The sequence below is a fragment of the Hemiscyllium ocellatum genome, chromosome 4, assembly GCF_020745735.1.
Source record: "Hemiscyllium ocellatum isolate sHemOce1 chromosome 4, sHemOce1.pat.X.cur, whole genome shotgun sequence".
In the NCBI taxonomy this organism is placed as follows: domain Eukaryota; kingdom Metazoa; phylum Chordata; class Chondrichthyes; order Orectolobiformes; family Hemiscylliidae; genus Hemiscyllium; species Hemiscyllium ocellatum.
In genome coordinates this window covers 90,420,067-90,443,412 of record NC_083404.1, presented here as the reverse complement: position 1 = coordinate 90,443,412, position 23,346 = coordinate 90,420,067, and the positions used below count along the sequence as shown (strand labels likewise).

Genomic DNA, 23,346 nt, shown 5'->3' with positions numbered 1-23,346 from the left:
AAGATAAGTTTGGTGGGGCAGGAGTAGGCAGAAACTGAGTCAACCAGGGCAGTCAGGTTTGTGAATTTTGGGTAAGACATAGAACTGGGCGGTGCAGGGCTCCGGGACAGAGGTTGGAGGCTGTGAATGGGAGATCCCAAGGTGATGAGGTTGTGGGATGGTCTGGGAGATGGTTTGGTGAAGGAAGGGGAGGTTGTGGTCAAGGGGGCAGTAGGTAGTGACATCCATCAGCTGGCACCTGGTTTCAGCAGTGTAGAGGTTAGTGTGCACTAACTACCACTGCATACCCCTTGTCTGCTAGTTTGATGGCAAGATTGATGTCAGAGTGGAGGGCTGCGTGTTGCAAGGGTGAGGCAGGTTAAGGCAGTCAGTCAATCGGCAGATCCTGACCACATGACACCTGGAGAAAGAGCACCTCATCTTCTGCCTAGGAACCCTCCAACCACACAGCTTCCTCATTCCTCCCCACCCACCTTCTCAGTCCCAATCCCCGGATTCAGGACCACCCTCTTGACCTGCAATCTTCTTCCTGAGCTCTCCACCCCCACCCCCTCTCCAGCCTATCATCCTCACCTCCTTCCACCTAAAGTATTCCCAGCACCTTTTCCCCCTACCCTTTATCTCAGCCCGCTTGGCACACCAGCCTCATTCTTGAAGAGCTTATGCCCAAATGCCAATTTGCTTGCTCCTCAGATGCTGCCTGGCCTGTGTTTTTCCAGCACCACATTTTTCAACTCTGGTCTCCAGCATCTGCAGTTCTCACTTTCTCCCCGGTAACAGACCAGCATGGGCTGTTCAACTGGATGGAGTATGTTGGAGGCGGGGTGGGGGGAGGGAAGGAGTATTTGGAGTGTGGATGAGGGTCCTGAAGGAAAAAGAAAAGAATGGAGGCGGAGGAAGAAAACTTTGATGTCACTGTGTGGAATTCATTGACCCAGGAGCACAGTGCGATGAAGGTGAGACCTTTCAGGACTGATCATTTAGCAGTGAACAGGGAGGAAAATGGTTAAAAAAAAACTGAGCAAGGCTGGGGCTAGGACGATGTAGACTGGGGATTGAGTGGGGGGTGGAAATAGTCTCTGGACAGTCACTCCCCCACCTGCACCAACCTATTACCTTCCCAGCTACCTTGCCCCAGATACCCCACTCCTATTTATCTCAGCCCACTTCTTAGCCAACCTCAGGCCTGCCTCACTGGACAGCTTCCAGCAAAGGACTTTGGACAGCAAAATCAACAGCAGGAACCTTAATGACCTTCATTAAAACCAATTGTATGTTTCACCACTTCCTGGCTGAAAACAAGCTAACTCCAAGCAATCACAAGTTTGCACTGTTGTGGCCCATTTTAATATTACCATACCAGATACCACAGTAACAAGCAGGAGTCTGAAAAAGTGATTTTGGGGGTGGGGGTGGGGGTGGGGGGGGCAGCATTGACATATTGTATTGATCACAAACATTGGGTAGGTTTTCAGTTCATTGCATTGGACTTTAGAAGTAGCTACTACCAAATGAAACCATTTAAAACAAATGCAAATTTAGAACTTTTATTTAAGTCAATTTTGATAACAAAGGACACTGAAATCTGAACAGGGTGTGAAGTATGATCAAGAATAAGGCAAAACATATCTACACCAATCTGCATAGTCACTTGGGACACTTTGGTCTTACCTTGGACAAAACCGGGAAGACTCTGGATAAAATTCTGCACCTTAAACTGAAATCTCGTCTTTTGGATCAACTTCCACTATCCCTCAATATACAGCTTAGAACTCTCTTCACACCATTTATCATTTACTCTCATCACCAAATATCACTGGTTAAAATCATATTTAAATATAGTTCCATAAGTTGAAAATCAAAATTGGACAAATGGATGACAGCTCAAACTTGTATATCAAGACTGCCAACAGAACTATGTCATGACCTTCAATGTAAAATTAACTGCTTACAGGTCATACCCTTTCAACTAAACAAGGACAACTGTCTTTAGACAAACCAAGTATACTGATCAGAAGAGTTAGATGGACAGTGGTTTATTTTCTTTACCACCCCATAAATCACAAATTAAATGGCAAGTAAAAAAACTGAAAAGTGAAAAAAAAAAGAGGAATTCTGAAAAGCCAAATCACATCAAAACACTTTAAACGAGTATCACCACTCTGGCAGTCAAAACACAGACTAGTGACCTCTAACAAATGGCTGAAATTTTGTGGTTTCCAAGAAATATTCAATCATCAAGTGATCTGCTTCTAGAGATTCTTGCTCCCTGCCACTAACCTTCCACTTCAAGTGTGTGCAAAGTGTGCCAACATGACTGAAAAATATAAATAATGAAAAAAGCAACGTTTATTAGAGCCAAGGCATGCAGTATGTTCCAATAGGTATAAATTCTGTTAAGTAAAACAGGAGCTTTCCCCCAACCCTTGAATTTACATTCCATTAGTCATCTTTGTCCTTAGCACCATGTTTCAGAATGCGAGTAAATTCAATATAGTTGAAATTGCCCTTGGTATCAATTGGTGCTTCACGGAAAAGTTCATCCACCTCCTCATCAGTAAACCGATCACCCATTGTCGTCAACAGATCTCTCAAGTAGTCTTCCTGGATATAACCTGATAAAGGAGAACATAGATCAAATGCTTTAATGAAACAAAAGCAAAATCAGTTTATTAAAAAAATCACAAGTCAACATGAAAAACTAGGAAACTTCATTGTCAAAAGACCACAAGTAAAGTCATATTTAGCACAAGGTGCACAAAGAACTAAATAGTTAGCCTAAATAAAAATAAATAAAGACAAAAGAGACAGCTTGGCCTAACAATAACTCAAAGTTGCATTGCCAGCACACTACAGCTGAATGTTTTGCATTCGATGGGTTAACAAATACAAAAGCAAAGATGCCCATACAATAGCAGGCTTTTAAACTGAAATGTGTATAGGAAGTTAGCAGTGGTTAGCACTGCTGCCTCACAGCGCCAGGGACCTGGGTTCAATTCCCGCCTCAGGCGACTGTGTGGAGTTTGCATGTTCTCCCCGTGTCTGCGTGGGTTTCCTCCCACAGTCCAAAGATGTGCGGATCAGGTGAATTGGCCATGCTAAATTGTCCGTAGCGTTAGGTAGGGGGTAAACGTAGGGGTATGGGTGGGTTGCGCTTCGGCGGGTCGGTGTGGACTTGTTGGGCCGAAGGGCCTGTTTCCACACTAAGTAATCTAATCTAATCTAATACATGCTAAAGTTATAACTCATGAAAGTACAAATAAGGCCACTCAAATTCAGCATTCTCTTACAAACTTTCTATTCCCATCCAATTACAGGTAGAGTCATAGCATCAGAGATGTACAGCATGGAAACAGACCCTTTGGTCTGACCAGTCCATGCCGACCAGATATCCCAACCCAATCTAGTCCCACCTGCCAGCATCTGGCCCATATCTCTCCAGACCCTTCCAATTCATATACCCATCCAAATGTCTTTTAAATATTGCAATTGGACCAGCATCCACCACTTCTTCTGGCAGCTCGTTCCATACACGTACCACCCTCTGTATGAAAAAGTTGCTCCTTAGGTCTTTCATATCTTTCCCCTCTCACCTTAAACATATGCCCTCTTGTTCTGGACTCCCCAACTCCAGGGAAAGGACTTGGTCTATTTATACTATCCATGCCCCTTAGTTTTGTAGAACTTTAAGGTCACCCCTCAGCCTCTGATGCTCCAGGGAAAAAAAGCCCCAGCCTGTTCAGCCTCTCCCTGTAGCTCAAATCCTCCAACCCTGGCAACATCCTTATGAATCTTTTCTGAACCCTTTCAAGTTTCACAACATCTTTCCGATAGGAAGGAGACCAGAATTGCACACAATATTCCAACACTGGCCTAACCAATGTCCTGTACAGCCACAACATGACCTCCCAACTCCTGTATTCAATACTGTGACCAATAAAGGAAAGCATACCAAATACCTTCTTCACTATCCTATCTACCCGCGACGTTACTCTCAAGGAGCTATGAACCTGCACTCCAAAATCTCTTTATTCAGCAACCCTCGTGCTAAGATTTGCTTTCCTAAAATGCAGCACCTCACATTTATCTGAATTAAACTCCATCTGCCACTTTTCAGCCCATTGGCCCATCTGGTCAAGATCCTGTTGTAATCTGAGGTAACCCTCTTGTGGTTTTACTGGTTTAGTTTAACTTGTTCAATAAGGTCATCCTGTGCATTAACCTAGCAAGAAACATATGCAAATCTAAACCTTGATGCCTAGCCTTTTTGACTTGGGACTGAAGATGCAAGAACAGCTGCAGAGCAGGATTTTCCATCTACGACAGAAGCTCTCAGCCACAATTACTTTCCTAACACTAAGGTATATATATTCTACAGTATGCACACATTACATCCAAGGAACCGCCTTAGGCCGAAGGGCTAATTGAAAGGCTTCAGAAATAACTTTATACTCTGCCTATGCCATGAGATAAATACAGAATATATTCAGCCAATGTTTTGAAGACTTCAAAACACCAGTCCTGTAATTAGAAGCAAAGATTATGAATAAATGATTTAAAGTTCTGCTGATACTGAGATTTTATATTTTTTCTTCAAAATAAGATTACTTGAGACACGAGAATTAAAATAAAATATTACTTGAAAACCAAGGTTTCAGCCATTTGCTGGAGGTCAATCAGTGCTTTACGACTGCCAGAATGGTGGTATTGGTTTAAACAGTTTTGATGTAGTTGTAATTGGACATCTAGTCTGCTAAAATAAAGCTACCCAGCCCAGCTTTGCAGTTTCTGAAAAAAATCCTTCAGTGACCAGAGTATCCACATTGAATGCAAATTAAGTTGATCAAGGAGCCCAAGAGAATTAGCCTGGTTATTTCCAGATTGGCTGCATCTGAAGATACCAGAGACAACTGGACCTGCTTAATGACTTGAGCACATTGGTTTTTCCCAAGTGAATCTTTGCAGCAAATTGGTTTTCACATTTTCTTTTCTTCGATGGGAGGGGTTTAAGCATTTATACTTTCATATCAACTTAAAACTATTTAAACAGGAATGGTAAGAAACCTCAAAAAGGCTTTTTTACTTGAGACCTAAAAGTTCATAAATGCATAGATCAGTAACTGGGTAAAACATTTAACATTATGCTATAACCAGTGGGATTAGAGAAAGATAGTGCACTCCTATTTTGAGTGTAACACTACACATACAAAACAAGCAGAGCCTCCCATTAAGGTGGAAATGATGTGTGTGTGCGTGCGCGCGTGTGGAGAGCACTCAGCCCTACTCATCCCAAACATCTCAAAATTAGTGATAAAAAGGTACTAAAAAAAGACTCCAATATCTAGCTTGGAAAACTTAGAGGGACAGTAATAATAACACTAAAACATAAACCTGTGATCCTTATACTTGTGTGTCAGTTACAGCTCTTTACCTGTTCCTTCTTCATCAAAACATGCAAAGGCATTTCTGATTACATCTTCAGGGTCCGTCCCATTCAGCTTTTCACCAAACATGGTCAAGAACATGGTAAAGTTGATAGGCCCTGGAGCTTCATTCATCATTGCCTCCAGGTATTCATCATTTGGGTTCTTTCCTGCAGAAAATTTCGTGGTTAAAATGGTCCACCACCATACAAGAAACACAAGGGAAGGGAAAAAAGCCCTCAATATAACACACAAGTTAATGTAGTCCCGATCAACTTAGAGTCAGATGTATAGCACGGACAGACCCTTGGGTCCCACTCGCCCATGCCAACTACATATCCTAACCCAATCTAGTCCCACCTGCCAGCACCTGGCCCATATCCCTCAAAATCATTCCTATTCATATATCCATCCAAATGCCTCTTAAATGTTGCAATTGTACCAGCCCCCACCACATCCTCCAGCAGCTCATTCCATACACGTACCACCCTCTGAAAAAGTTGCCCTTAGGTCTCATATCTTTTCCCTCTCACCCTAAACCTATGCCCTCTAGTCCTGGACTCCTCCAACCCAGGGTAAAGACTATTTATCCTGTCCATGATTTTGTAAACCTCTAAGGTCACCCCTCAGCCTGAAACCTCAGGGAAAACAGCCAGTGTCTATTCAACCTCTCCCTATAGCTCAAATCCTCCAGCCCTAGCAACATCTTTGTAAATTTTTTCTGAACCCTTTCAAGTTTCACAACATCCTTCCGAAAGGAAGACCAGATTTTTATGCAATATTCCAAAAGTGCCTAACCAATATCCTATACAGCCACAATATGACCTCCCATCTCCTGTACTCAATACTCTGACCAATAAAGGAAAGCATACCAAACACCTCCTTCACTATCCTACCTACCTGTAACTCTACTTTCCTGATCTCCAAGGTCTCTGTTCAGCAAAACTCCCTAGGACCTTACCATTAAATAAGTCCTGCTAAGATTTGCTTTCCCAAAATGCATCACCTCACATTTATCCAAATTAAACTCCATCTGCCACTCCTCAGCCCATTGCCCCATCTGATCATGATCCCATTGTAATCTGAGGCAAGCTTTGATGTCCACTACACCTCCAATTTTAGTATCATCTGCAAACTTACTAGCTGTACTTCCTAAGGTCACATCCAAGTCCTTTATATAAATGACGAAAAGCAGTGGACCCAACACTGATCCTTGTGGCACTCTTGGTCACAGGCCTCCAGGCTGAAAAGCAACCCTCCTCCACCACCACCCTCTGTCTTCTACCTTTGAGCCAGTTCAGTATTCAAATGGCAAGTTGTCCCTGTATTTCATGAGATCTAACCTTGCCAGTCTCCCATGGGGAACCTTTTCAAATGCCTTATTGAAGTCCATATAGATCATGGCCACTACTCTGCCCTCAATCCTCTTACTTAAAAGAAAACTCAACCAAGTATTAGAGACATTTCCTCCACAAAAAGCCATTTTGACTGTCCCTTGCCTTTTCAAATACACATACTCCCTGTCCCTCAGGACTCCCAACTTGACCACCACTGACATCAGACTCACTAGTTTTTAGTTCCCTGGCTTAGCCTTACCATCTTTCTCAAATGGCACCAACTTGTACTGGACTTCAATTACATTCCAGTCAAACCTCATCTAGTTCTAATGCATTCCTGGAGGACAACTGTAGAGACTATTGAGCAAACACCTGTTACTTCAATGAAAGTTAAGAGTAGGTATGTCCCAATGTGCATGGCAATGTGTTGCACTATTCTGGCAATGCAAAATGAACACAACCTTGCAATATTTGACAGAAGATGGAACACACAAGTGCAGGTCATCTGACTGTTTCAGCCTGCACAGCTATTTAACATCATGGCTGAACAGATTTTAACCTTCATATACAGTTCTGCACACCCAGATAATCTTTGATCTCCTTGGTAATCAGGAGTCAATTTACTTCTGCCTTAATATCACAAGATCCTGCATACACTGCCTTTTGAGGAAGGGAAATTCAAAAAGTCTCAACCCAGATCCATCTAAAACTCAGTTCTAGACTCCTGCACAAGGAAAATCATCCTTTCCACATCAACCCAATCAAGTCCTTCAGGATCTTATACATTTCAATTGAGTCACCTCAGACTCCAAACTCCAGAGGATACAAGCATTGCTTACCAAGCCTTTCCTCAAAGCAATTCACTCATTTGAGGAATTGGTTCAGCCATTGTTGGAATATTGTGTTCAATTATGATCTCCTTCCTACCAGAAAGATGTTGTGAAACTTGAAACGGTTCAGAAAAGATTTATGAGGATGTTGCCAGGGTTGGAAGATTTGAGCTATAGGGAGAAGCTAGGGCTGTTTTCCCTGGAGCGGAGGCTGAGGGGTGAGCTTATAGAGATTTACAAAAAGTTATGAGGGGCATGGATAGGATAAATAAACAGTCTTTTCCCTGGGGTCAGGGAGTTTAGGGTGAGAGGGTAAAGATATAAAAGAAACCTAAGGGGCAACCTTTCTCATGCAGAGGGTGGTACATGTATGGAATGAGCTGCCAGAGGAAGTGGTGGAGGCTAGTACAATTGCAACATTTAAGAGACATTTGGATGGGTATATGAAGTGGAAGGGTTGAGGGATATGGGCTGGATGCTAGGAGGTGGGACTAGATTGGGTTGGGATATATGGTTGACAAAGACAGTTTGGACCGAAGGGTCTGTTTCCATGCTATACATCTGGCTCTGAACTATCATTCCTTTATTAGGATAACCAGTAGTGTACAGAGTACCCCAGATGCAATCTCACTAATGCTTTGTATAACTGAAGTATTATCTCCCTCCACTTACATGCAACTCCTCTAAATAAAATGTAACATTCTATTAACTTTCCTGAACACTTGCAGTACTTGTAGAGTCACGCACTAGAACACCTAGATCTCTGCATCACAGATCTGTAACCACAACATTTAGATAATATGCTTTTCTTCCAAAGACAACAATTTCACATGATTGCCCACGCATATTGCATTCCATTTGTCAGATCAGTATCCCCCTCACCTAACATCCCTCTGTAGGCTCGTGCCCTCTTCACAATTCAGTTTAATGACCTACCTTTCAGATTGGCAGATTTAGTTGCCATACCTCCAGTTCTTTCACACAAACTGTTTATATACGCTTGTAAAGGGTTGTGGTCCCAGCACAAATTCTGGCAACCCCTCTATGATATTGCTGCCAATTTGCAAAAATACATCTACTCTTAGTTCTCTGTTCTGAGGAGTCATACCAGATTCAAAATATTAACCCTGCTACTCACTACAGATGCTACCAGATCTTGTTTCAAACTTCCAGTATCTGCAATAATGGGTCTCCATTTATTCCTACTCTCTGCTTCCTGTTAGCCAGTCAATTTTCTATCCAAGTGTTATTTTTCTTCAACATTTGAAACAGCAAAGTCTTCTGGAAAAATTAAGACCTCCATAGGTTCCTCTTCATTCAGTACAAACTACTGAAAAAAGCCAATAAACCAGCTAATATCCATTTGACAAAACCATGATAACTGTCTAATTACCTTGAACTTATCCAAATTGCCCGGTTATAATAATTTTCAAGTATCAACTTTTTTTTAATGACAGAAGCTAACCAGCCTGTAGTTTTCTGACCACCTTATTTTTGAATTTAAAAAAGTAGTGTTACATTAGTTATTTTTCAATCTAAAGAGGCTTTGCCTGAATCTAATGAATTTGGGACATTAAACCAATGCACCAACCATCTCACTTGCTAAAGCCTTTATGACACTAGGATGAAATTGATGAGGACCTGAGACTCATCACCCCTCATTTATTTCCCTGGTGCTTCTGTTCGCCGAGCTGGGAATTTGTGTTGCAGATGTTTCGTCCCCTGTCTAGGTAACATCCTCAGTGCTTAGGAGTCTCCTGTGAAGCTTCCTCGGGCATTTATAGTGATTTGTACCTCCTGCTTCCAGTTGTCAGTTCCAGCGGCCGGTATATTGGGTCCAGGTCGATGTGCTTATTGATTGAATCTATGATGAGTGCCATGCCTCTAGGAATTCCCTGGCTGTTCTGTTTGGCTTGTTCTATAATGGTAGTGTTGTCCCATTCAAACTCGCTTGTCATCTGAGCATGTGGCTACTAACGATAGCTGGTCGTGCCGTTTCATGGCTAGCCACGAAACGACAATACACCAAACTAGTGGAATTCATTGCCGCAGAGTGCAGTGGAGGCCGGGACACTAAATGTCTTCAAGGCAGAGATTGATAAATTCTTGATGTCACAAGGAATTAAGGGCTACGGGGAGAATGCTGGGAAGTGGAGTTGAAATGCCCAACCACCATGATTGAATGGCAGAGTGGACTCGATGAGCCGAATGGCCTTACTTCCACTCCTATGTCTTATGGTCTAAGATGAATTTGACTGGGACAACACTACTATTATAGGACAAGCCAAACAGAACAGCCAGGGAATTCCTAGAGACATGGCACTCATCCATAGATTCAATCAATAAGCACATCAACCTGGATCCAATATAGCGGCCACTGCAACGGACAGCTGGAACTGACAATCTGAAGCGGCAGATACAAATCACTAAATGCCGGAGGAAACATCACAGAAGCGCTTCACAGAAGACTCCCAAGCACTGAGGATGTCACCTAGACAGGGGACGAAACGTCTGCAACACAAATTCCTAGCTTGGCAAACAGAACCACACCAATGAGCACCCGAGCTACAAATCTTCTCACAAAAAAAAACTTATTTCCCTGGTATTTGTAGTTTTGAATTCCTCCCTCACATTTAATTCCTGACTTACAGCTATTTCTGAGACATCACTTGTATCATGTCTAGTGAAGACAGACCCAAAGCTTTTGCTAAATATCTTAATTTGCAAAACCTTGGACAGTCATGATATGGCTAATGAATATTACAAGTAATTACCGAGTGAAGCTAACATGTCATGCAAATCCTCCTTATCAATGAAGCCATCACGGTTCTGATCGATCATGTTGAAGGCCTCCTTAAACTCCTGAATTTGTGACTGATCAAACATGGCAAACACATTGGAAGTTGCACGCTGAGGGCGCTTCTTGGTGGTCTTCCCCCTGCTTTTTTTGCTCGACATGGTGGCTAGGTGTTTTATCTAGGAAAAAGCAATTAAGATTACTAATTTCTGATTAAAGAACATTGACACGAATCTCAATTTTGCCTGACCTGCTGCATTGAGCAGCTCTGATTTATTTGAGAAGTTAGATTATGGACAGAAAAAAATCTGGATCCAGCTCAAGTTAAATATCTTCAAAGTTAATACCTGATAAATGAAAAAATTTCAAATTTTTTTTTAAAGGAACACCAGAAACAGTTCACATCAGGTTCCACTAAAGTCACAGGAAAGTGACAGTAACAGTACGAAATAAACATTTACACACTGTCCAAAATTAATCTGTAGAACAGCTGAAACAATGACCTTGCTACATGGGCAGTGACAACAAAATTTCTTTTACTTTTAAAAAAACTCAGTTTCAGATTAATTTGATGGGGTTTGAAGTTATTTCAAAGGAACAGAACTACACCATCTGACGTACCCACAATTTGTTTTAACACAGGATGGTTCAAGATTACAAGGTGATGCACAACCTTGATTGCATTCTATGCTGGAATTATTCAGATTTCAAGATCAAGACACCAAATCAGCATCTGCAGACCTCACTTTTTACTCAATAACTTGTGCAGTCATGTTTTGGTTGCGAGGTGCTCTATAATGAAGCACTTAGTTAATTTTTTAAACAAAGGCCCCCCATAACAGTTGTATATTGGATTCCCACTAATAACAGTGGGAAAGTCAAGCACAGGGAGGCGGGGGTGGAAAAGAGAGAGAAGACGACGAAACAGAAGGCAGGCATTCAGGCCATAAGTGATAGTTTCTGCATATGCTAGACAAAAAAAAAGGTAAGTATTCTGGAGGCACCAGTTGTTTGAGCAACTGCTGCACACCAGCATAATAACTTGTCTGTTCAAAACTTAAGTAGGGTCACAGTTAGACACCAAAGTCAGTTTACAGCCATCTTAAATCGGAAACTAACTACAAAATCCCCTCAATGGCTGTAGCTCCGACTACAGCTCATCATGCAGTATTAAGGAAACAATGCAGGAAGATTTCAAACCAAGGATTTTATAGGAGGCATCCACTGAACACCTGGAACCAACTATGTTATTATTCAATACCCAGGCTTCACAGAAGTGACCGAACTTCAAAAGCAATTTGTTTTGTAAAACATTCTGACTATAAAGGCACTGTATAACAATTCTTTAATCTGACTATTTACAATATTTTCAAAAACTAAACTGGAGTTGAAGTTCAAGTATGACTCTGACTCTATTCAATCATTTTCTCTAAGGGACCTTTCTGCTAACTACCAGCTGCTATAACTTTGAGCAGGTTGGATGCAGCAGTTTGCCCACGCTTCTACAAGACTTAGAACACCTTCCTGCTTCTGTTTTAGAATAAATAGTTTACCTTTAAATCTGCGCAAACACAAATTTGTTACTTTAATAAGTAGAAACTTTCAACAATACTTTAGCCAAAATACTATTATGTTGTTCTTTGCAAAAGAAAAAAGGAAAGGGGTAAAGCAGCCACACAGCAAGTTTGCTACTAAGGATGACGAATTCCAGTTAATAAATCTTGGAGATTGGGAAATTCTACTTGGAATTTCCCACATTCAAATAAGGATGTTGGATAGGCAACTTTCAGAGGTAAACTAGAACTCAACTTCAATATATATTATTAGTTCTACACTTACTGAATATCAAGGTTTAACAGAAGGCTATTTGTCTGATCATATCAACTGGCCATCTGCCAAAGTTAATTCTGGTACTATGGAAATTCACAGCCTCACCTGATTCCAATAGTTGATTAAAAATTTACCCTAAAAAAATGCATTGTAAAACAGCCCTTAATTTAAAAAAGGGTCTCAGGCTAAAAGTAAAATGTTTGAAAAGAGGAAGCAGCCTGCTTTTAGAACTAATTGGTCTCTGCATGTCAAGGCCAAATACTTTTGAAACATAGTCCTTGTTCTAGTATTATGATCACAGCTGATGGCAATACTCAACAGGTCAGATCCCAAAATACCTGGCACAACAGATCATATTCCACAGTTGATAAACATCGATTGGTCACTGAAACATTTATGAACATGCAGATACTCTTCATAGAATATACATTGTATGTTTTATATAAAGGCAGTTCAAAAGATCTTCATAAAAAAGCTTCAAGCTGCTACAGTGCTAGAATTACAATCCAAGCAATATTAGTTAATTTTATCTTTGCAAATCTTTATTAACCTATGTTTTCATTTTTCCCATGGGAGAGACATTTTTGCAATTCCTTCGGAGTCCATAGGCATGAACCTCCGAACTGAATGCTTAGGCCATCAAAATTAACATCAAGATTTCTATCTAAACCCTCCTGCTTGGAATTGGACCAACTAGAAACCCCTTCTGAAGTAACAGGTTCCCCATAACTAAGAAAAATGCTCTCCCAAGTGAAAAACACCTCTTCTGAACTGAACCTCAGGTTCTTCAGAATTAAAAATGAACTTTGTTCCAACATCCTAATAAATTAACAGCCTGCATATGTACTGCTTGTCATAAAAGAAACATTTTATCTTGTTGCACTACAGGTCTTCGCCCAGGCATTTGACTAGTCACATACTTTATTTGAACACAGGTATTTTTGGCATTTAGGTCACTGTCCAAAATTGACTGAACTTTTCAAACAAAAAACCTCCATGTGACTATCTAAACTCCACCTGCTTCTATTATACACCAGCACAATCAGCTTACACAGCAGGCAATTTAGAGAAAGGTCTTGAAAAGAAAATTAATTTATGATTGCAGTGGCAACAATGTGGCATCAGACATTAGGAAACCTTTTGTTCAATGTATAGTTAAGGAATTTGTTACTCATGATATAAAACCTTGGGTGTTGCATCTTTTGGATATAACAATCCATTAACTGCTTGCTTGGTCTGTGCTCAAGCAGAGCTCAAGATGGAAGAACATTGGCACGGACGTAAAGCCAGATAGTAAGCAATTACCCAAGTCAGAAGGCAAAGTCAATTGAGGATAACAATTGCAGTTTACTAAAGGCCTCACATTTATTAAAAAGTCTGTCTTCAACAAAGTAACCCACAAAAAAAGGTATTATTCAATTTCTATTGCTTATGAATGATTTTACAAACAATGGTCTCAGCAGGCAGATTAGAAACCTTTTTTTGAAAAAAAAGAGTCTGATTCGATACTTGCCCCACAACTGTAGACTCAACTCCAAGTGGAAAACCCAATCAAGAGTTTGGGTGATGAGGCAGCACCACATTGCGGGCAAGACCCTCCACCCCAGTCCGCTCTCATTCCCCCACCACCAGCCAGACTGTCCACCAACAGCAAGACTGCTACTGCTTTTGTGGGGTAAATCTCCAAATGGCACATGCACACACATTTTGACAGGTTCCACCTTTGCTCTGTACAGGACAACATTGGAGAGATTTTCTGGGGAAGGGGAGAAAAAAAAAGAGGGGGAGACCGATCAGTAATCATTTACAGATGTGCGTGGACTGTCCAGGATTATTCTCAGCAGCATTTCAGTGAGCTGTGTTTTTAAATTGGCATACCTGTAAATAAAAAACAATCAGGATTGAAACAGCTTCGACGTAATGTTTATATCGGGACCTTTTGGATCCCCTTTGGATAATCGAAGTTCCTCTGTATAAACAAATGCCTGGGTTCCAAGCAACGAACCCTGTGGCACACAACTCATTACTACCTGCCACTCAAAAGATCCATTTATCCCTGTCTGCTAAACAGTTTTTAAATCCATTTTGGTACATGACCTCCAATTCCAGCATTTCAATTATGCACGCTAACTTCTGATACTCTGTCATTCGAGTGGTTGCATCCTCAAAATGCCAGATTTGTCAAACACAACTTCCCTTTGAACAGTCAGCATAAGTTTACAATCTTTTTATATTAAAAAATTTGTGAAAGTCTTAGCCCATCACTAGTTGTTTACGTTTTATGCTGCTGTTCAGAATAAAACTAACCCAACACTAAAATGGTGCAATTCAGTAGATGGTTTGATTACTAGCATATTCTTCCAGTCATTGCTTATACAAAAGAAGCACGATCCTCCAAGCTGATGGTACTAATAGACAAGTCAAATTCCGAAAGGAAACTGTTTGATAATTAAAAACAATTCCCAGCATTGCTTTTAGGTCTGTCACAGACAGTCAAAATACATTAGACTCTTAGCTCAAGAATGGAAGGCTCTGATTAACTGATTCAGTCCATGACCTGAACTGGAAGGAAGTGACTATTCAAAATATTTACCAACTTGAACTTTTCACAAATGAAAACTTAAATTATATCAGTTCTAATAAGATTTTTTACCAAATTTACCTGGTATGGAAAATTTGCAAACTATTCACTTGACTCCTTCCAGGAAGGAAACAAACTTGCTTTCATGATCAACTCTACATCTTCTGAAATGAAGTAACTTCCTCAATCCTAAATTCTTAGGAAATGTAAACAAAATTAAACCTTAAAATGTTTTGTTTCATCTGTAGTAGACAGACAGTATAAACTCCTTTTCATTAACATGACAGTCCTGCAGTCAGTTGCTTTCCTGACAAGTGTGGGATCTAGTCAGTCATTGTACCACAAGGACTGGCATTTTCTTTTTTTAAAAAAAGAAAACTTAAGTAACACCCATTTTCTTCTACAAGGTCCAAATGCCTAAATTACTTCAAACCCTTCACCACAAGTTTCACCAGGATTCCAAGAAAAATATAGAATGGATAAAGTTCAAAGAAACTGCTAGGAGACCAGGAACACTGGATTTTTCAAATTCTTTTCCATCAACTTTTGCTGAATCTACAATGAAGGGGACAAAACCAAGCTGAAGTGATTTCTTCCCTCATACAAGGTTTAATTTTCACTTTAATTCCAGATTGTATCTATCTATTGCTAAGATGAGATGATGTGATCATGTTTGTAAAATATCCATGCTACAACACGAAGGAACAGGCTGCAACCAGGAAGAACACAAACATTCATTATATATAAAGTCAATGGAAGCTATATTAAACAGTTTTGGACAAATCTCAACAGAAGATGCTTGAAACTACTTGCCGGAGATCAAACTCCCTTTTCTCAATTGTACAGCACAAAGCTGACAAGATCCCGCGGCAAAAAGTGGTTAAGAAAACTCACGTTTTTGATATATTCATCAAGCAATATCAAAAGAGTGATCATTTTCCTCAACTGTATAGTGCGAGAGAGATGCAAAGTAATATTCAGTTGCTATACTTGCCTACAAACTACTTCAAATTTATGGGAATGGGAATGGGAAGTACTGAAAACAAACTTGCTCTCGTGCTTTACCTTTAATACCAATTAAAAGCATTTTGGTTAATTATAGTTAGGTTACCCTGAACATTCAATAAAGTCCATGACAGTGAATGGAAAAACACTTCATTAATAGAAATTGCTCGCAAACACCATGTATGCCATTCAAAAGCTGATCACAACCTGCTTTCTCAAGGTAGTCACAAGAAAGAGTGTGGCTCAAGCTAACTTGGCTTCTAGTTTTCCTAGCAGATAATACTTAGCCAAATGGGATTCAACTATCAAAAAGCTCATTAATAATGGAAACCTTACAGCGGCCAATTTCTTAAACTTAAGCTTGCAGCCGAGGAAATATGCAAAACTTCAGCTTAAGAGTAGTGGCAAACAGGGAATTTGAGAGAGAAAACAATTTGGGAGACATCAACTCAAGGAAGCCTAAACAGTGGGCCACTAACACCAGTGCTTCACCAGAGGCTCACTGATGTTACCTATAACAGTGATGAAAGTCTGAAAGTGACTTTCCAGTTCAGCGATTCAAGTTATATACAGACATATCAATCTTAAGATATTTACAATGCACATGAAAATACATCCTAAGCAATCTGAACACAGACTTGGTAACTGTTAGAGCTATTCAACGAAGGGCCACAATGGACAGATCTCAAGCTACCTTCACTAGTTTATTCACATTTCTGTGAGCGTTCACTGGTTACAAGCACAGTACTGGCTATGGTTTTACTATTTCGGCATATCACCTTGGTTTAAAGATTAGATTAACTACAGTGTGGAAACAAGCCCTTTAGTCCAACAAGTCCACACTGACCCTCTGAAGAGCAACCCACCCAGACCCGTACATTCACCCTTCACTAATGCACCTAACACTGCAGGCAAATTAGCATAGCCAATTCACCTAACCTGCACATCTTTGGACTGTGGGAAGAAATGGGAGTACCCAGAGGAAACCCAGGCAGACACGGGGAGAACATGCAAACTCCACACACAGACATTATACCATTCACAACTCAAACAGAAAGAGGGAAGAGACAGCCACCTGAGTCTGCTCCACCATTTGTGATCATTTTTGATCATCCAACTCAATAGCCTGCTGCCACGTTCTCCCCCAAATCCTTTTATCCCTTTAGCCCCCATTGTTATATTCAACTCCTTAAAATCAAAATGTTGGCATCAACTGCTTTCTGTGGTAATGAATTATACAAACTCACCACTCTGGATGAAGAAATTTCTCATCTAAACTCTGTCTTGTAGGCTTGGACTGTGATCCCGGTTCTGGACTCTTGCCATTGAGAACATACTTCCTGCCTAATCCTCTTTCAATTTTGTAGGTTACAAGATCCCCATTAAATCTTCCAAACTCCCATAAATATAATCCTTACTGATTCAACCTCACATTTTTATCATATTGATTCATTCTTGGTATGGTGGGATGACTTTGTTGCACATCTGAAATAGCAATATCTTTCCTCAGTAAGGAGACCAAAACCATATTCCATGTCTGGTCAAACCTTGCATAATTACAAGGAACATTTTCTCCTATCCTCAAATCCTCTAGCTGTGAAGACCAACATACCATTTGCCTTCTTTACCAACTGCTGCACCCACATATTTACATTCAGCCATCGGTGAGAGGGGGCATCTTGGTCGCAATGTACATTCCTTTCAATTAAGAGCCAGGTGATAATCTACATTCATTTTTGTGCAAATTACACTCATGCATTTTCCCACTTATTCAATTTGTTCAAATCACACCAGGACATCATCCTTCTCAGAAGCTTCTCACCCTTTTGTGCCATCTGCACAAATTGAGATATTTAGCTCCCTCATCTAAATTACTGCCTAACACTCAGAAAATAGCCTGTTTATTCCTATTGTTTCCTGTCTGCCAGCCAATTTTCTACCCATTTCAATACACTACATGAAACCCACACACTAACTTCACACATTCATCTTGTGGGACTGTTGAAAACCTACAAGTCCAAAATAGGCCACACCCACTGGCTCTCCTACTTCAACTCTACTAGTTAGTCTCAAAAGAATTCTAGTAGGTGTATCAAACATGATTTTCTTTTCATAAATCCATGCCAACTGCTCAATCCTACTCTTCACCCCTGAAATGCTCTAATATTTAACTGGTTTGCACTTTCTCCACTTCAACATGTCTGTAACTCACAGTTCTCTCTGCTTACTTTTGTTTTTAAAAAAAATGGAGGGGTTACATTAGCTACCTTCCAATCTGCAAGTTCTATCTCAGTCTGCAACCTTGGAAGATGACCAATACCACTTTTCCTAGAAATAATTTTAATGAAGTCAAATACATAATTTCAGGCACTGGATACTTATTGGCCTTCAAACCCATCAAGTTTCCAAACACCACTGCCCTGATTTGCTTCAGTTTTGCCATCTCATGGTTGGTTTCCTCAAAATCTCAAGTTCGTTATTTAGGTTAAGTTTACAAAAGGACAAAGTAGGTGTACAGATAGTCAGCCATTTTTTGCTCCCCATTATCAACTTCTACATTTTGACTCAAAGGGACTTACATTTGTCTCTATGGATCTTTTATCTTTGCGTATGAATAGAATCTTCATTTATTTTTGTTCCTGCAAGCTTTGTTCTAATTTCCTTCCCTCCCTTAAAAATCAATCCCTTGGTCATCCTCTAAATATTAAACTTTTAATGAAGTTGCACAAATCAACCTACATCCTAGGTTTTGGCAACAAGTGACATTCTCAACTGACATGCACTGATCAAGAATGTCTCAATCATTATTTTTCAATTAACTTTTTTTCTAAGCAAGACGAAAATGGGTACTGCAGATGTTGGAGATTAGAATCAAGATTAGAGCAGTTCCTGATGAGGGCTTTTGTCTGAAACAGATTTACCTGCTCCTCAGATGCTGCCTGACCTGCTGCGCTTTTTCTAAACAACCTGCTTACCCCTGAAGCAGATGGCACTTAAACCTGAGCCTCCCAGTCCAGGACAAGACTGGACATTACCACGGTGCCATGAAAGGGCCAATAAACTCCCAGCCAACAGTTTCAGTGCTAAATTCATTTTCATGGTTCACCACAGACCAGAATTCCAACTGGACAAGCCACATCAATATGACTGCAAAACTGCACAGCAACAGCTGGATACTTCCTGACTCATCTGCACAATTAAATTTGTGCATGTTGAATGCAGAGAACTGCTCACCCTTTATCTTCATTTGTTCAACTGCAGCAAAATCTGAGGTTTTTTTGCCTGATCCGCACTCCTGGATTTGGAGAATGCCACTACTTCATAAAAAAATTCTATGATGATACTACGGGAATGTCATCACAAGCACTGATCAATTGCATCCTGATGTATTGAACAAGATAACCTGGGACAAAATACCGATACTACCACCAACACAGAACTAATTTAAGTTGCATGTGGTGCTTTACTTAAAAGTATTAAACTAATGAATAGTCTTGAAGAATTTAGTAATTATGCCCTTGATCAGTTTTTAGATTAGATTACTAGTGGGGTGTGGGGTGACAGCTTATTGCTAGATTGTTAAACTTGCACCCCTGGATGGGATGATGCAAATTCAACTAGAACTGCTGCATGCACTCAATTCCCATTCACCTATGCTCAATGACCTACCCAGGTTCCTGCAAATAAATTATAAAGGCAGTTTCCAAATCCACTCCCCCAGTGTAACTGATTCAACCGTACATCCTTCCAGGATGTGTTCCTCTGATCTAACTTCTGCTTTCAAGTTTAACTGCTTCACCTTCAGCTGCCTGAGTCCTAGAAATCCTGTCTAAAGCTTCTCCCTCACTTTGGCCCGTGGACCTGATAAAACTTGCCTGACGAAGTTTAAGGCCTAATGTTTTTGCCGATAAGTGACAATTTTACTTGAGAACACTGAAGAACTTCTGTTTTGTTCGTTAAAAGTTAGGAGACAGCAGTGATACTATCACTGACTTGTAATTCAGAGTTCAGAATTCATGTTCTGTTGACAGGGATTCAAATCCCACGATATTGAAATATGAATTAAATATAAATATGGAATTAAAATTTTAATCTAATGCCAGCTATGTAACCATTCTCAATTATCAATACCCACCTGGTTCACTTATGTTCTTTATGGAAGGAAATCTGCTATCCTTGCCTGGACTGGCAGCCATGTAACACCAACTCACAGCAATGTGGTTAACTCTTACCTGCCCTCTGAACAAACCTAGCAAGCAAGCCAACCAGGTCATGGGCAGTTATCAATAGGCAATAAATGCAGGTGTAGCCAATAATACCCACATCCAATGAAGAAAGCACCTGTTAATGCTAGTTTGTGCAGAAAATGCAAATTGAAGTGATGTATAGACCTAAAGGGTAACAAACCTGACTTTCTCAGCAGATCAGCTAGTTTTAGATTATGGGAGATCGGAAAAGAAAACAGCAAGTGAAGGGCATATACTTTTCAGCAAGCTTACATTTTAATTTATATCAAACTTTTAAAAATTTTCAGAAATCAACAAAACAACAATTCTTCAAGCTCAGGGCCTTAAAAAGTACTGGAGACTTAATAAGAGCCCAAGACACTGACCTTATCAGTCATTCTGATCTAACAATTTGCTCATGTACTTTGGCATTGAAAAGATGAACTACTTTTAAACAAAAGTAGCCTATTGCACATTTTAAAAATTCTCAGTTCATAAATTTAATTCATGACAATGTTAAGAATAACTGCTTCCCTTCCACACCCAAACGTCCTACTTCAGCTTCATTTTGCGTTTGTTGCGGACTTTCAAAACAAAATTATTTTCCCCCACACAAACAAGTGTTAGGAAATGTCACCCTATTCCTGTTAGACTTTAAAAGGCATAGAACAGGGATCAGCTTGCTGGAAGTGACATACTTTGTTATATAAAAAAGCATGGCAACCTCAAGCTACACAAACAGACATGCAATATTTAGGACAAATTGCCAGACCTCAAAGGCAGAAATGGTGATCATGATTTTTAGCTATGAAATGCCACAACACAGAAATTGAGTCCCAGTCAGTTTTAACACGCAGCACAAATGTGACCCCATGTAAGCATAAAGTCTAGGTAGTAATACATATTTTTCAGACATGTTTGCACATGTCTAGAAGTTCAAGTAAAAACTAATCAGCTCCCTCCATTCAAAGAAAAGTTTTCACCTTTTTACCCATTTATCCAGTTGTTTCTTCTCTATTGCCCTAATGCAGAAGTAGAATCACAAATGTAGATATAAATTTATCTGTACTTAATTTCTAAAATATGGCAAGAATGGATAATGATCTAACTTTTCCCACAGCCCAAATAAAGTTTTCACTTAATAAAGAATAGAAAACAAAAAAGGTAGCTGATGCATGAAGTACTACAAGTTCCACTACAAGCCACAGCATTGTGACTTGGAACTGAAGGAGTTCCACAAAAGTCAATTGGTTAAAAAGCTGAAACACTTGCCTTCAGTGTACCTATACCACATGAATTGCAGCAATTCAAGGTAGCAAGTCATCACCTTCTCAGATGGAAAAAGAGGATGAGCAACATGTTGATTTAGACAATGGGGATCACATTCCACGAAGTAGGAGCAAAAATCAATCCAGTTATGTTAAAAGATTTGAGCACAAGACACCATTCAGCCCATCACTGGTGACAAAGTTTGTTTCACTGCTGCTGCAGCTTTCTGCTGTGTCTCCACACTCACACCCCCAACACAACTGCCAAAAACAAAACAAATTTTCAGCTGCCTTTAAAAAGGACTATTTAAATCTGTTTCCACTATGCTTTCAGGCAGAGCTTTCATTGTGCTGCCAAGTACGCTCTGTTAAAGCTGCCAGACTGGTTACTGCAAACCCTCACAACAGAAGCATGAGTATACACTAACAGCTGCAAATCCATGATTACCAGTAGGTATGTGATATCATCCTATGTGAACATATCCATTAACATCATTGTGTATTCTTAAGAATGAGTAATGCCAATGTTTTCCAGCAGGTTATGCATGCAATTTGCTGAACTAACTGCTAGTTGCTCCTTTTCAAAGTTACATTTTAATATAGCTAGAATTCAACAATGTATCAAATTTGTATCTATAAAGCACATCATAATACATGCAATATACCAAAGTACTGAGAAATTAGCACTTACCCACTGACCATAACAAGTGCCCAAACTATAAACAGGTTATGGGTAGCGCAGAAGCTCAGTAGTTTGTACTGCTGCCTCAGTATCAGGACCTCTGATTTATTTCATCCTCCAGTGACTGTGTAGAGTCTACATACCCAGCATCTGCATGGGCTTCCTCTGGGAGCTCCATTTTTCTCCCACAATCCAAAAGGCATGCTAAATTGCCCAGCATCCAGGGATGCGCAGGATAGGTGGATTTAGCCAGGGAAATACAGGGTTACAGTTTAGTGGCTGAAGCCAATAAAGACCAATTCAAAAAAGACAAACTCACATTTAAATAGCATCTGTCAGGGACAACTCAAACCTAATTTAAAATGAACACTAAGCCAGGGAAGGTCTGCATATGGTGAAAAGGGAGGGTGGTTAAGGAGGGTCTGAGTTAAGGATAATAGGATTCAGTCCTTAGAAACAATATTAAAGCAATTTTACAGTTACCAAGTATAAATGATGTGAAAGAGACTATGGTCAAACCAGCTCAGTCAAGACAACAGCATTTGGCGGTCCAAGCAATTTAGGGGTGCACCCCAGAACGGTATAAAATTTCAACCACGACTAAAACTGATTTAAAAACTTACGCTCGCAATCAAGTTCGGAGAAATTTTGAAATGTCAATATTTGAGAAATTACCACTTCAGGATTTCACAGGTATTTGTCAGTCATTTTTCACTTAAGATGACCCCTCCCCAAATAATACGTGACGGTGTCTTCACATCGGTTTATTCTATTTCCAGATTAGAACTTTAAAGAAAAATAGAACGCAACACTATGAATTGCCCCTTCCGTCAAACATGCCTTGAAGATTGTACGACAACAAAATCTGAAGGGCGGCATTGCTCCTGCAAAGCAATATGAACGGTCCTCCAGGTAAGTTTGATACAACAGCCATTTGTGCACCGCCGGGTTAAGTAGATGCTACTCGCTGCAGCAGTTTGTTTCCAGCCCTAAAGCCCCGAGCCTCGCGCTTCCCAGCCAACATTCCATCGCCGGGCCTCCCCGCGCCCCTCCCGCACTCCCGACCCTCACCCGCCGGATAACCGTCAGAACCCGACTGGTACGCCTCAAGATACCGACCGATCGGTCTGCCAACTACTACCACCACCGCTGAGGAGTAAATAACGAAAGAGGCGAATCCCCCCCCCCACCGCGCTTACCTCACAAAACTCCCGTTGAAACTCGGTACCTCTCCTGCTCTCTTACTACCGGCACCACCCCACTTCCCTGATAACCATCAAGCCCGCGGCAACCGCCGGAAATAAACTCCACCTCATCCATTACAATGCCCCACTTCACAGAGGGGGAACCAATTTTTCAAAAAAAGC

At 40.5% G+C, this 23,346-nt stretch overlaps 1 protein-coding gene across 1 annotated transcript; it reads right to left on the bottom strand.

Annotated features, from left to right (window-relative positions):
* Window positions 1-1,533: 1,533 nt before the first annotated feature.
* Window positions 1,534-23,284, bottom strand: myl12.1 (myosin, light chain 12, genome duplicate 1). The gene is made up of 4 exons (XM_060823616.1): window positions 23,179-23,284; window positions 10,365-10,566; window positions 5,432-5,593; window positions 1,534-2,615 (listed from the first exon to the last, which is right to left on the bottom strand). The coding sequence occupies exons 2-4, from the start codon at window positions 10,546-10,548 to the stop codon at window positions 2,443-2,445; spliced, it is 519 nt and encodes a 172-aa protein (XP_060679599.1). The 5' UTR covers window positions 10,549-10,566; window positions 23,179-23,284; the 3' UTR covers window positions 1,534-2,442.
* Window positions 23,285-23,346: the final 62 nt, after the last annotated feature.